Source organism: Camelus dromedarius, chromosome 25 (genome assembly GCF_036321535.1).
Source record: "Camelus dromedarius isolate mCamDro1 chromosome 25, mCamDro1.pat, whole genome shotgun sequence".
Taxonomy (NCBI): Eukaryota; Metazoa; Chordata; class Mammalia; order Artiodactyla; family Camelidae; genus Camelus; species Camelus dromedarius.
Window position 1 is genome coordinate 19,125,311 of NC_087460.1, and position 12,204 is coordinate 19,137,514.

General features: G+C 44.7%; 1 protein-coding gene across 4 annotated transcripts in view; it reads right to left on the reverse strand.

Moving 5' to 3' along the window:
• TMTC1 (transmembrane O-mannosyltransferase targeting cadherins 1) overlaps positions 1-1,493 on the reverse strand; it is a 239,030-nt gene extending 237,537 nt beyond the window's left edge. For all 4 annotated transcript variants that reach the window (XM_064479164.1, XM_031443862.2, XM_064479165.1 and 1 more), the window contains exon 1: positions 1,177-1,493. In XM_064479164.1, the coding sequence (XP_064335234.1) occupies positions 1,177-1,478 (302 nt within the window). In that variant the 5' untranslated portion in view covers positions 1,479-1,493. The remainder of the gene's footprint in view (positions 1-1,176) is intronic.
• Between the last annotated feature and the right edge of the window lie 10,711 nt (positions 1,494-12,204).

Below are 12,204 nucleotides of genomic sequence, written 5' to 3' on the forward strand. Positions count from 1 at the left end.
GTTTATAAAATACTCTCTTCGGAGTCAGATGTGCAATTTCCTCATCCTTCTTAAAGCATTCAACTCTCAGTGCAAGAATTAAGTCAAAACCCACGAATTGTTGCCAACTGCTCTGGTTTCCTTTTCCAAGTCATCAGCCACCTGTCAAGCGACCTTGGTCTCCTAGGCTGGGCAAGCATTTCAGGCTGCCTTCCCTGTGTCGAATGATCGTTACCATAAAGACAGGCTCATGTTACACCCGTTGGAAAGGGTTTAAAATGCTGATGAAACTGAACCAATGTTATTTCAACAGTTTTGTCCGGCACATTATAAGCTTAACTGCTGAGCCAAATTATAAAGGCCGATTTCCTCCCTGAAATCGGCCTTCCTCCCCATCCACCTGAAACCAGCCCTCTCTGAAATTCAAGAAAATGCTCCACCCCGCAAAAAACTAGCGTTCTCACGATTCCCTTTACACCTTCCTCACACTTAAAATGCTGACTCATGACTCTGAGGTTGCAAAAAAAAACTATTTCGACGGGGACCCCAGGGTCCCCAGAGGATCCCACGCTTTTCTGCCTGCTTTTGCTGGGCACCTTTTAAAGTCTAGATCTCGAGCCCTTTCGGCAGTTTTGAGGGGCTCCAGGAGCAGCCAAGGCTGCAGGTCGGGAGCGATTCTCTGCTCTCGGTCCTGCTCGCTGCTCCCGCAAACCCACGCAGCGCTGGCAGCTCACGGCTCCTAGGGGGCTGATACACCCCTCATCTGCATGGCTGCCCAACAGCCGCCGAATAGTTCCTAACTTGGAAGCTTCAGCATCACAGCCCCCCGTCCGGAGCTCGTTGGGCCAGCGCTGGTCTCACTCGGCCACGGTCCGGCAGGGCTGGGGTGTGCAGAGGCCGCTCGGGCAGCGCCCTCCCAGCCCTGGCCCGAGAGACCAGCCCGCCGAGAGCGCAGACTCCCGGGAAACTCTATCCAACTCCCAGCCCGCGCCTCCCCAACCGCCCCTGGAGCCCCGAGAAGCGGGGCCGAGGACCACGGAGCAGACAGGCGTGGGCAGCCCGGAGAGGAGGGGGCCGTGGAGGGAAGGGGCAGCAAGAGAAGAAACGGCCCCCAAGCCAGTCCCGCAACTTCTCCGGGTCTGGGTCACCGCGGGAGGAGAAACCGCGGCGGTGGCGAGCGCGGGCTGAGGGACTCACTTGAAGGTGAGGACGCACAGCGGCCGGTAGGACTTGTGGCTGGTGTTCTCGGCCATGCCTTTGCCCCAGAAGTCGTTGGAGAAGATGCCCCAGTGCAGCGGGGCGCCGGGCCGCACGTCGGGGTTGTTCACGATCGCCCACACGTCGTCGTGCACGAACTCGCCCCGCAGGGAGCGGCCGTAGCACAGGCAGCTCGCCCCGGCCAGCAGCGCCGCGGCCCCGGCCGGCGCGAGTCCGCAGCCCCGCCGCCGGGAGGGCGCGCGGTCCCCGCCGCCGCCTCGGGCGCAGCCTGTCACCACCATCGTGCCGCCGCCGCCGCCGCCGCCGCTGCCCTGGCCTCTCCCGGGCGTCTGGCATCCTCCCCGGCCGGGGCCCCGGCGGCGCGCGGCGGCTGCCCGGAGGTGGGCTCGGGCATGGTCGGCGGAGGCTGCGCCCGCCGCCGGCGCTCCGCGCTCCGCCGCCGCCTGCGCCGCGGAGTTGGCCCAGCTGCAGATAAACAGCAGTCCCCCCGCCTCCCCGGGCCATCGCCACCTCCTCCGCCCCACTGCGCATGCCCCGCTCGCGCTCGCCGCCACCCCCCGCCCCCACTCCCCGGACCCGCGCCGCCTTCTCCTCGCTCCCCGCACCCTCCGTCCGCGCCCCGGCTGCTCTGCGCTCAGCCCGCGGGCGCCGCGGCCCCGGGAGGCCACTATCCGCGCGCAGGTGGCGCGGGGTCGCGGGGCGGGGCTGCGCGGAGCGGCGGGGAAGGGGCACCCGGGGTCCCGCCTGCTGTGCCCAAGATGCTCTCAGACCCCCAGATACCACCAGCGGGGCCGGGGGTGCTCCCTGGCGGGCACCTCCCGGCGCTGAGCCAGGACCGGCTAAGCAGGTGCGCAGCCTGAACCCCCGCCCGCCCTCCGGGAGCGAGACGTGGCTGCCGCTGCCGGGAAGTCCCCGGGCTTTCCAGCACCCCGGACGACGGCGGCGGCGGCGCCCGGGGCCACGCTCTCCCTTCGGGCTCCGCGCTCGCGTCCCGTCGCCGCCTCCGCAGTCCCCTTCCCGGGCTTGTGTCCCCACCGCCCCGCGTCCCACGGTTGCGCCCTTGGGGGCAAGGGATCGCGGAGAAGTGGAGCTGCCGAAGCACCTCTCCGAAAGCCGAGAGAGGGTCCCCCTACCTGGGGGCTTCCTGGCCGCCCCGCCCGCGGTTGGTTCAGAGGCGCCACCGGCTGTTTTCCTTTCCCGCCCATTGCTCTGCTCGCCCTTAGAGAAAGTCTCAGAATCAATTTTTGGTTTGGGTCTGGGAGCCGAATTGGCTTCTGAAGCATTTCTCCTCGTTTTGTTTTTTTACTAAGGCTCTTACAACAATCCGGGAGATGCCAAGCTAATTACTTTTTCTTCCCATCTCAGTGAATCACTTGGGTCTGATTATTTCCTAGGCTGTGAGTGTGTTTGAACTCTTCCTGTTAAATCAATGCCATTTAAAACAAAAACAAAAAAACAAATTGCTTTAAGCCCCTGACTTTGCTCCCCAATTTTCCCGTTTTTCTGAAAGGATGTTTTCTTTTTAAAAATACTAGATATAATATGTAAATAAGCTAAATATATCGGAGTGATGATGGCTAGTAGAATTTCTCCAGGTTTGAAAAAATCCATGAACTTTTTCAGGGCCGTTGTAAATTTCTATTGCTGTCTGTTATTGAAGTTACCTGGAATTTGACACATCCAGATAGAAAAACTTAAAATATAGAATTCCCCATTTTATTCCCATCCTTCCAAAGTCCTCAAAAGTTTCAATGATCTTTTTTTTAAAAAAAAAGTAGATAAAAAAGGCAGAAATTACTCCCGTACTTTTTGTGTGACCATACCAATTTTTATTTTTACGATACCAATTTATTTTTTTACAAATTTAAGATATATCGAAGCAGTTAAAAACTTAAATAATTAAGACCAACATATTCCAAGTCAGGATGCCTTTTATCCATTTCATTTCGGTTTTGGTGACTTGAAAATTAGTGCCTGAGAAATGTGTTCATCCTTACATCAAAACTTTTTGACCCTTGGTATAGTTAATAGCCAGACCCCACACACACCTGTGTCCACCCACAGACTGTACTGCAGCCTTTCTTCTTTGCCTACCCATTAATTTAATTAAAACATTTGAAGGTAAATTTTGTGCTACACTGTGCTAAGCACTGGTTTGGATGACCAAAGCTGCTCAAATTGTGTGTGCGTGTGTGTTTGTGTAAAGTTAACACCATAAAAGTCTAACTCCTTTAGTTAACTGCTGATTGGGATAGTGGATTTGTCCTTGCTGAAACGATTACAGGTGTAACAGGCCAATGTTTTAGTCACCTGTAACTAATAGAGGTTTTCTTGAAATAATATCTTATTGCCAAAGAGCAGCTCTAATCATAGACTTTTATAGAGAGGAGATCTTTTCTCCCTTAAGTTACCCTTGTAGGAGGCACAGCTTGCCACCCCATTTTATCTGAGTTGTTCTCTTTTTTAGAAGAAAATACTTGCCAGAGTTCTTTGTGACCCTGGAGAGAAATGAGGAAGGACTTAGCTGGACTCCAAAATGGCAGTGAAAGGGGAAAAAGATGAAGGAAGACTCTAAGTGGGAGCCCAGGCTTCTGAGAACAGAGTTTCATCAAGCTTTCCTCTAGGCTGACCGGCATCTCTGTTCCATTTAATTCAGATGATGAATTTGGGATTAATTTATTTTAAAATAATGAGGGGGAGAGTATAGCCCAAGTGGTAGAGGTCCTGGCTTCACTCCCCAGTACCTCCTCTAAAAATAAACCTAATTACCAACCCCTCCCACCCACCCCCAAAAACAAATAAAATAATGAGATGGCTCAAGTCTTCTTAAGGAGAAACGAGGAAGTAAATACTTTTTAAAAGTAAACAATTCCTTGGCAGTAAACAATTCCTTGGCAGCCCCATCATTTCCTGATTCAATACTCTTCTGTGTCCCAGAAAAATAGTGTAGAAGTGTTGATGTTAGAGAGAGAAGGTTTACACTGATACACCAGCTCATCGTCCCTGAGGCCCAAAACAAACTAGATTTAATTCTTGTTACTTAGTCTCAGATTGTTTTTAAAGGGTTTATAATCAGAGCAATACTATCTTCTAAGACACCTTCTGTCCTGTCAGAGCAATTTCAAACGTAAATTATTACAGAAGAGCCTCTCGGAGGCACATACAGATTAAGTCACTCATGAAAATTAAAGTGGAACATAGTTCTGAATTAAATTAGGATACAACTTTAACAAGCCAAGGGCAAGTAGTTATTTTAATAAAACAAATTTCAGCTTTCTGCCCACTGTGCAGTTTCAGCCTAATACACCTTGTTCAGGTGCCCGTATGTCAAGAAACTGTCAACTGAATTAAAAACGGAATACGGGGGAGCTGCGAGCTTTAGTTCTGAGGACTTTACTGAGAACTATAGCCCGAAAGACAGCCTGTATCTTACAGTTCTGAGGGATTACTCCCAAGAGCTGGGGGCAAGTCAGTATATACGTGATTTTAGCAAAGGAACACATCAAAAATCACACATCTTTGTAGAAGTTTACTGCTGGTCATGAGGAAGAGTTATCTCAGTTAATGATTTTAGTGTTTTCCTAACTATGGGAAGATGTCAGAATCTTGGTTCATCGGTTTTTCTCCTGAAAATATGTAACTACCTTAGGGCCCGTTCTGCCAGTTTTCCCAGAGCGCAGAGTGCCTCTTCCTGTTCTTTCAAGGAGTGTTGTAGGTCAGAGACTGCAGTGGCTAGTGACTTGATTTTTTGTAAAACTGGATGGTGGGCAATGTTCTTTAGCTGGCAGGACAAATGCAAAGTTACAAGGCAGACATTCAGGAAAAGAGCAGAGAACATAATTTATATTAAAAAATACATTTTTGTTGTCTGGTTACTTAATACTACCTGTTCTTGAGAGAAACACAGAAAAAATGGACCCCCAAAAAGGAAATTAAGCAATTCTTACCCTCCCACCCCTGTGGTAGGACAGGCAACCTCAGCTCTAAGAAGCTGACCCAGCACCTGGCAGGGCAAATGTGGGACAGTCTGGGGTGCCACGTGATCGGAGGAGTGGCTGTGCCCAGACCTGGGTTCAGACTGGTGGCAACAGCCCCAGGAGGGAGGATGGGCCCCTGTGGAGGTAAAGGGGCTTCTCCTTCCATCCCCAGACACATCTCTGTGGCATCTGCACAGAATTAAAGCTAAAGAATATCAAAAATTATCTGTGTTCTTGCAATTTTGGGCTCTCGGCAATACATTTTGTCAAGAAATTACCACACCAAAAAGGCATGCACAATAAAGCCTGTGAGGTACTTACTAGACTTTAGAGCTTAGAATCCCTAGTTTTGAAAACCGCCACAACATTGCAAAGTAAAAATCCATAGTCTTAGCAATAGAAATTAAATTTAAGATTATATATGTTATTGTATATAACAGAAAAACTATATTTTCATATGAATGAAAAATTAATTACGTACATTTTTATTTTATATTTTAATCATATACAAATCAGAAAGCCACTTTTTATTGAAGTATAGTTGATTTACAATGTTGTGTTAGTCTCAGGTGTACAGCAAAGTGATTCAGTAACACATATACATCTATATATATTCTTTTTCAGATTCTTTCCCATTATAGATTATTACAAGATATTGAATATAGTTCCCTGTGCTATATAGTAGGTCCTTGTGGTTTATCTATTTTATATATGGTAGTGTGTATTTGTTCATCCCAAACTCTTAATTTATCCTTCCTGCAACCCCTTTCCCCTTTGGTAACCATAGTTTGTTTTCTATGTTTGTGAGTCTGTTTCTGGTTTGTAAATAACTTCATTTGTATCTTTTTTTTAGATTACATGTATAAATAATATCATATGATATTTGTCTTTGTCTGACTTAATATGATCATCTCTAGTTGCATCCATGTTGCTGCAAGTGGCATTTTTCATTCTTTTTTAGGGCCAAGTAATATTCCATTATATATATATATATCTCCCATATCTTCTTATCCAGTCATCTGTCGATGGACATTTAGGTTGCTTCCATGTCTTGGCTATTGTAAATAGTGCTGTTATGAACATTGGTGTGCATGTATCCTTTTGAATTAGAATTTCCTCTGGGTATATGCCCAGGAGTAGAATTGCTGGATCATATGGTGAGTATATTTTTAGTGTTTTAAGGAACCTCCATACTGTCCTCCATAGTGGCTGCAATAATTTACATTCCCACCAACAGTGTTGGAGGGTTCCTTTTAGTTTCTTGTACAACCTGCCCAATTTATAGGAAGTGTTAGAGGAAACACTAAAATGCCACTGTACAAATTTACATTTAAAATTAAATTTGGACTTAAATTGATTTGTAGGAAGAGTTAAATTTTTTTAGAAAAATTATTCTGTCCGCATTTATCAGTTCCAGAATACTATATTTTGAAATAATTTATCCAAAATGTATTCCAATGTTGTCACAGCCTATAAAATATTCTTAACAGCTCTAGTAACAGTTGGATCAACAGAAAGAGGCTTCTCAAAATTAAAGAGTATCCAAAAAAGTCTTGATTCGTGGCATTTGCTGAATTTCATGGTGTAAATATTCCAGCTATGGTCATGCTACCAATGTGACATCACTGAACACAGAGATGGAAAGAGATGCATACTAACATTACATTCTACAGAATTTTCACCATACGGATACAGTCAATGTGGATGAGCTCAAGAGCATATTAATAGTAAAGTAATTAGAAAATGACTGTTTTTGAACATTTTTGTGTGTGTGTTTCCTCCAATTTGTGTAAGTTTATGTAACTAAACTTTTTGGAATGGCTATGTTTAACAACAAACTTATAAAATTCCTAAATACTCAACAGTCATTTCTTGTGAGCTAGTACGAGCTGACTTGGGCATACCATCAGATGAAATGAGACTGGTCACTACTGGTATCATAATTTTAAATTTCAGTGGGAAGTGTGGGCAGGGTCAGGGAGGTAAGTGTGGGCAGGGTCACCATACGTGGGTAGTGAGGAATTAACCTTACCTAAAGAGAGGTCTGGCCTTTACTCTGGGCGATTAGGAGATAATTTTTAGGCCCTGGACTGTTCTGCCTGACAGGAGGGTCTGCTGGGAGCTTTGGACAGCAGTCTAACAATGCAGTTTATGATGGGAGCTTTGGGTCACACAGTACCAGTTCTGATCTCCGGGGGAACCGGAACTAAAGATATTAGCCTGACCTCTGGACGGGGCTGACATGTAAAGATCAGCCATGCAGGTGAGGCAGGCTGGGACCTGGGACCCTTTTCTGCAGTGCTTGCACCTTGACAAATGTCTCCTCCAGCAACAGAATACAAAGAAACTATAAGGGGCTAAAAGTGCCTACGTGCAGAGGCAGTTGGGGCAAATTAGGAATGGCAAGATACAAAAAGACCAAAAACCTGACTGCCGCTTGTAAAGTGTGAGGGGCAAAAGCCTTGCTTGAATTTCTCACCTGGCTTCTTGTCAATTTTGATTGATTACAGAGTCCAAGAACCAAGGTCAATAGCACAGGCAGCATGTGATGAGCCCCAGTAAGAACTCTGGGTACCAAAGGCTCGAGTGAGCTTCCCTGGTTGGCAGTTCTCCACGCACATCCTCACGCAGTAACGCCAGGAGAGTGGCGGGTCCTGACTTCATGGGGAAGAGAACACAGGATCTCTGTTCTGTGCCTCTCCTGGACTCTGCTCCATGCACTTCTTTCCTTGCTGATCTTATAACTGTGTGAGTATTAACAGTTTTCAGTGGGTTCTGTGACCCCTGTCTAGCACATTATCAAAACTAAGGTGGTTTGAGGAACCCCTCAAACTTGCAGTTAGTATCAGAAGTGAGGGCACTCTTGTGAAAATTTTACCCAAGTGCTCCCTAACACTATTTTTTACTATAAAATTTTTCTATAATACAAATTTTTTTCTTTTAAAAAATGTAATAGCTACCACCCAAGACGAATAGAAGAAACAATGGGCACCTCCAAAGCTGTCATTTTAAACTCACTTCTTTTTCCCCATTTAAAATCTTCAAAGGCTATAAATATAAAACCAAACCAAACCAAAAGAAAGAAGGAGCAAAGGAAGGAAGGAAGGAAGAAAATGAATGAATGAATGAATGAATGAATGAATGAATAAAGAAATCCATAAAAACCTAGAGCCACTGCATAAATGCTGCTGGTGAGTTAACTTCAGGAACTCACATGTGATTGCCGGTTCGTAGCTAATCAGGCTCAAAACTAATGAGCATTTTCCAAAAAAGAGAACAAATAATGAGGAGCATCTGAGAGTTGGTTGACCTATATGAAATATTTATTAGTCCTTATTAAGTGTTTTATGTTCTATACAATATAGTAATGCTTTGTTTTAATGTGATGATATCATATTTATTTCTGATTTATCAAGTTATAAAAATTATTTTGCTAAGAAATTCCCCACCCCCTCACAGATGGTCCTCAGGCCCATTTCCCCTGGATATTTAGAAGATTCGAGGACATCTAAAATTAGTAGGCTCAGGGCACAAGGGACTTAATAAAATACCTGCAAAAGCCAATGGCTTTGCTTGCGTCCTATGTTATTAAAGAAGTTGGACAACCTACCAAGCCAGTTTTTCTTTGCCAAGAAGCAAAGATTATCTGTTGAGATAAACAATTTCCCTTGAGAAGTAACAACCTCCCATCTTTTCTCACTCTGCTGCTAAGTCTTGTTTCTCGGCCTGTTTTCCCACATGTGAATTAATACAGAGGGACACGAGTGAATCTTTCTAGGCTCCCTGACAGCTTGCAAAAAAATGAAAAATGTCCCTTGGATTTCATTGTTGGCCACGTTTCTATAAATGAGGTAACCAGGGATTTTTCTTCCTTGCGGAAATAAGAGCCACTGGAAGCCGACCACCACTTCTGACTCCAGCCCAGCTTCCAGGAATCTTGATCATTTCAATAAAGGTGAAAGAAAACCTTTTCCTAACAAAAACAGAAAGACTGTATCACGGCAAGAGCAGCACCAAAGGAAATGCTAACGGGTTGTTTTTGAATAATTTGAAGTCTTCCTGGTACGTCCTGGGTTAGTGCTGAGTGTTATGGCCTTTCCCGTTAGCCAGAAGACAAAGCAGAAGATTCTCACTTCGCAGACTGTTTCACACACTCTGTCACTTTCATTTCCCACTGAAATGGGATCAGTGACTTCGTTCTTTCCCTCTTATGTAGCTGGAGGGGTTAGGAGAGCATGTTATCCACTTGACAAACATTTTTTAAGAAAATGAGAATTACACCTATTATCTAAGAACCGGAGTGCTTGGTAATCCTGAATTACTGACTGATTTGTATATACGGAAACATCCAAATGGAAACGTCCAGTCTTTTTCCTTCATACTTGGCCCCAAATTCAGATGGCAGTTACTGAGAGGTGGTGTCGCCAGTGACAGGGCTGCCAAACTCAGGAAACTCGCCATAAACCCTCCTCCTTTCTACGCTCATGAAAATCGTGACTAATCAGTCATGACAGTTTCGCACATTAACTTCAGTTGTGATCTTAGAATCCTCAACACAACCTCTAGGCTGTCGCTCTGTTCATAGGGTGGCCTGTGTGTTGAAACTCCTCTATTACCCCTGAGCCAATGGACTATGGCTGCTGGGAGGCATGGAAACTGAAACAATAATGCTTTCCATAAAAATAAAAGTTTGGCATGACAAAGTGTTTTCATATTTACATATAAATATGAATATATGAATATGTTTTATGTATATAAATCTCATACATGAAGTAAATGTGTATATATATATACAATTTTTTTAGCTTTAGATGTTATAACTTCCATTTGAATAAATATATTTCTGCTAAATTTTTAAGTAGGCCTAAGAAGATTACACCTGTTGTATTTTGGGGTGTTTTTTAGGAGATTCCCATAAGAATTTTCACTATTCTGAATAAGTGAAACAAAAATTAATTAATTAATCAAAATATTTATTTTACCAAATAAGTGAAACTTACCACACAAGAATTTTAAGTTGCCATGTTAGAGTATTTCTATGAATAAGGTACCTAGAAAATGTGAAAAATTCATGAAAAAATGCTATTTAGGGCCATTTATAAAGGAAGTCAATAATTTAGGCACAAAAAGTGCCTAGGGGCTGCTGCAGTTTTAGCTATAATTTGTCATCACTAAATCTAATCCAGAGTTTTACTGTCTGCCCCTAAATTGAAAATTATGAATAAAGGAGGATTCCGTTTCATCTGTGTTCTCTAGAAGGAGCAGAATTTTGATGCTCCAGTGGCTCACCCTTGTTCCTAAACTAATCACTAGATTTTGCTTTGAATGGTTTGGAGTTGAGAACACGCACAGAGAACTGGGCGCTTCTCTGTGCACTGGTCTGAGCACCAGCGCACAGGGTTCTGTCTTCCTAGCCTGTGAAAGTGCCTTAGAGGGCGACTTTGAAGACCGAATGAACTCAAGTCAGGAGCTTTGTCTGTTGCCTGACGTAGCAGCACAGAGTAAGTGTGCTCAGTAGAAGTCGGCTGTGGTGAAAGATTATGATAATGATGGTGGTGATTTTTTTCTCTCAGTAATTTCTTGCTGTTTCTATTTTTCTCCATTATGGAAAAATAGAAAAATCTGCTATCAAGCAACTATTAGATATTTGCTTCCCAATTCCTGATTATGTGTTGATTCGTTCATTCATCATTCATTCATTCTGAGACGGTGGCTATCAGCCTACCTTGGATTTACTCTGGACAACCACAGTAAACCGTGCTCACCACTGCTTCCCAGCACTATGGGATCAAGGTTATAAACCTTTCAGTTCCTGGTGCCAGAGAATATCTCTCTCACCAGTGAGTCATCCAGCTGTTCTGTTTTTTGTAATTTGACTGCCAGGGTGAAAATGCTTCTCACGGAAATTTTAATCATGTTTCTTTCCAAAAGTTTAATTTTTAACATCATCTGACATAAATTTTTAACAATTACTTCATAGGAAAATTTTTTATTACCCCATGGTTACAAAGGAATTACCAGCAAAGTCATTTGGCTATTTTATTCCTAACATTTTCCCTTTCTTCAGTCTGTTTAAAACATGTTTTTAAATCCTTGTGAAGCTGAGTTTATATTGAAAATGAACTAGCGAAAAAAAAAAAAAAAAAAAAAAAGCCAGAGAGGTATTGAAAAGACCTGTTTTTCCCCAGGATATTCTTTTCCTTGGATTTGCAGGGAAATCTTGGGTTTCTTTCCTTTAAAGTGGCACGTCTGGAACTTAAGCTCCTTTGCTGTACTTGCTATAACCCTGCAGCAGGAGACAGTGAACTGCTCTTCTGGTGCTAACCCTGGGGAAAGTAGGAGCGTCATGGGTGTAAAAACTGCTAGACTTCTCCCTAACATAGAGGACTAGATGATTCCAGTCAACCCTCCTTCCGAGGATACACAGGAAATCAGATTAAACTGCACTTGCCTCCTAACAGCAGACTCTTAACGGTAGAGCAGTGCCAGTCCAGGAGAAGACAAAGCGTGAGCCCCGCTCTTGGGGGTCTTCTTGCCCCAGGCAGGAGTGAGAGGCGGGCCCCGCGTTGACACCCTGCAGGGGGCAGGAGGGAGTCCAGGTTCCACCACGAACAGGTGCACGGGTGACCCCCGCTGTGAGCCCTTAGACATGAGAGCCACTGGAAGCCGACCACCACGTCTGACTCCAGCCCAGCTTCCAGGAATCTTGATCATTTCAAGAAAGGCGAAAGAAAAACGTTTCCTAGCAAAAACAGAAAGACTGTGTCACGGCAAGAGCGGCACCAAAGGAAGTGCTAACGGCTGGTCTTTCTGCAGAATGAAAGTGATTCCCGATGAAAGAACAGTGATAGAGGAAGAAAACGAGAGCAGTCTGAATGGCAAATGCGCTAATATGTGACTAAATCGAGTTGAAAATTGCCTGCTTACAAATCTTTACAGATGGAAAGTAGATTGCGGGTTGCCAGGGGCTGGGGAGCGGGGTGATGGGAAACGCCTGCTCATGAGCACAGGATTTCTTTTTAGAGTCACG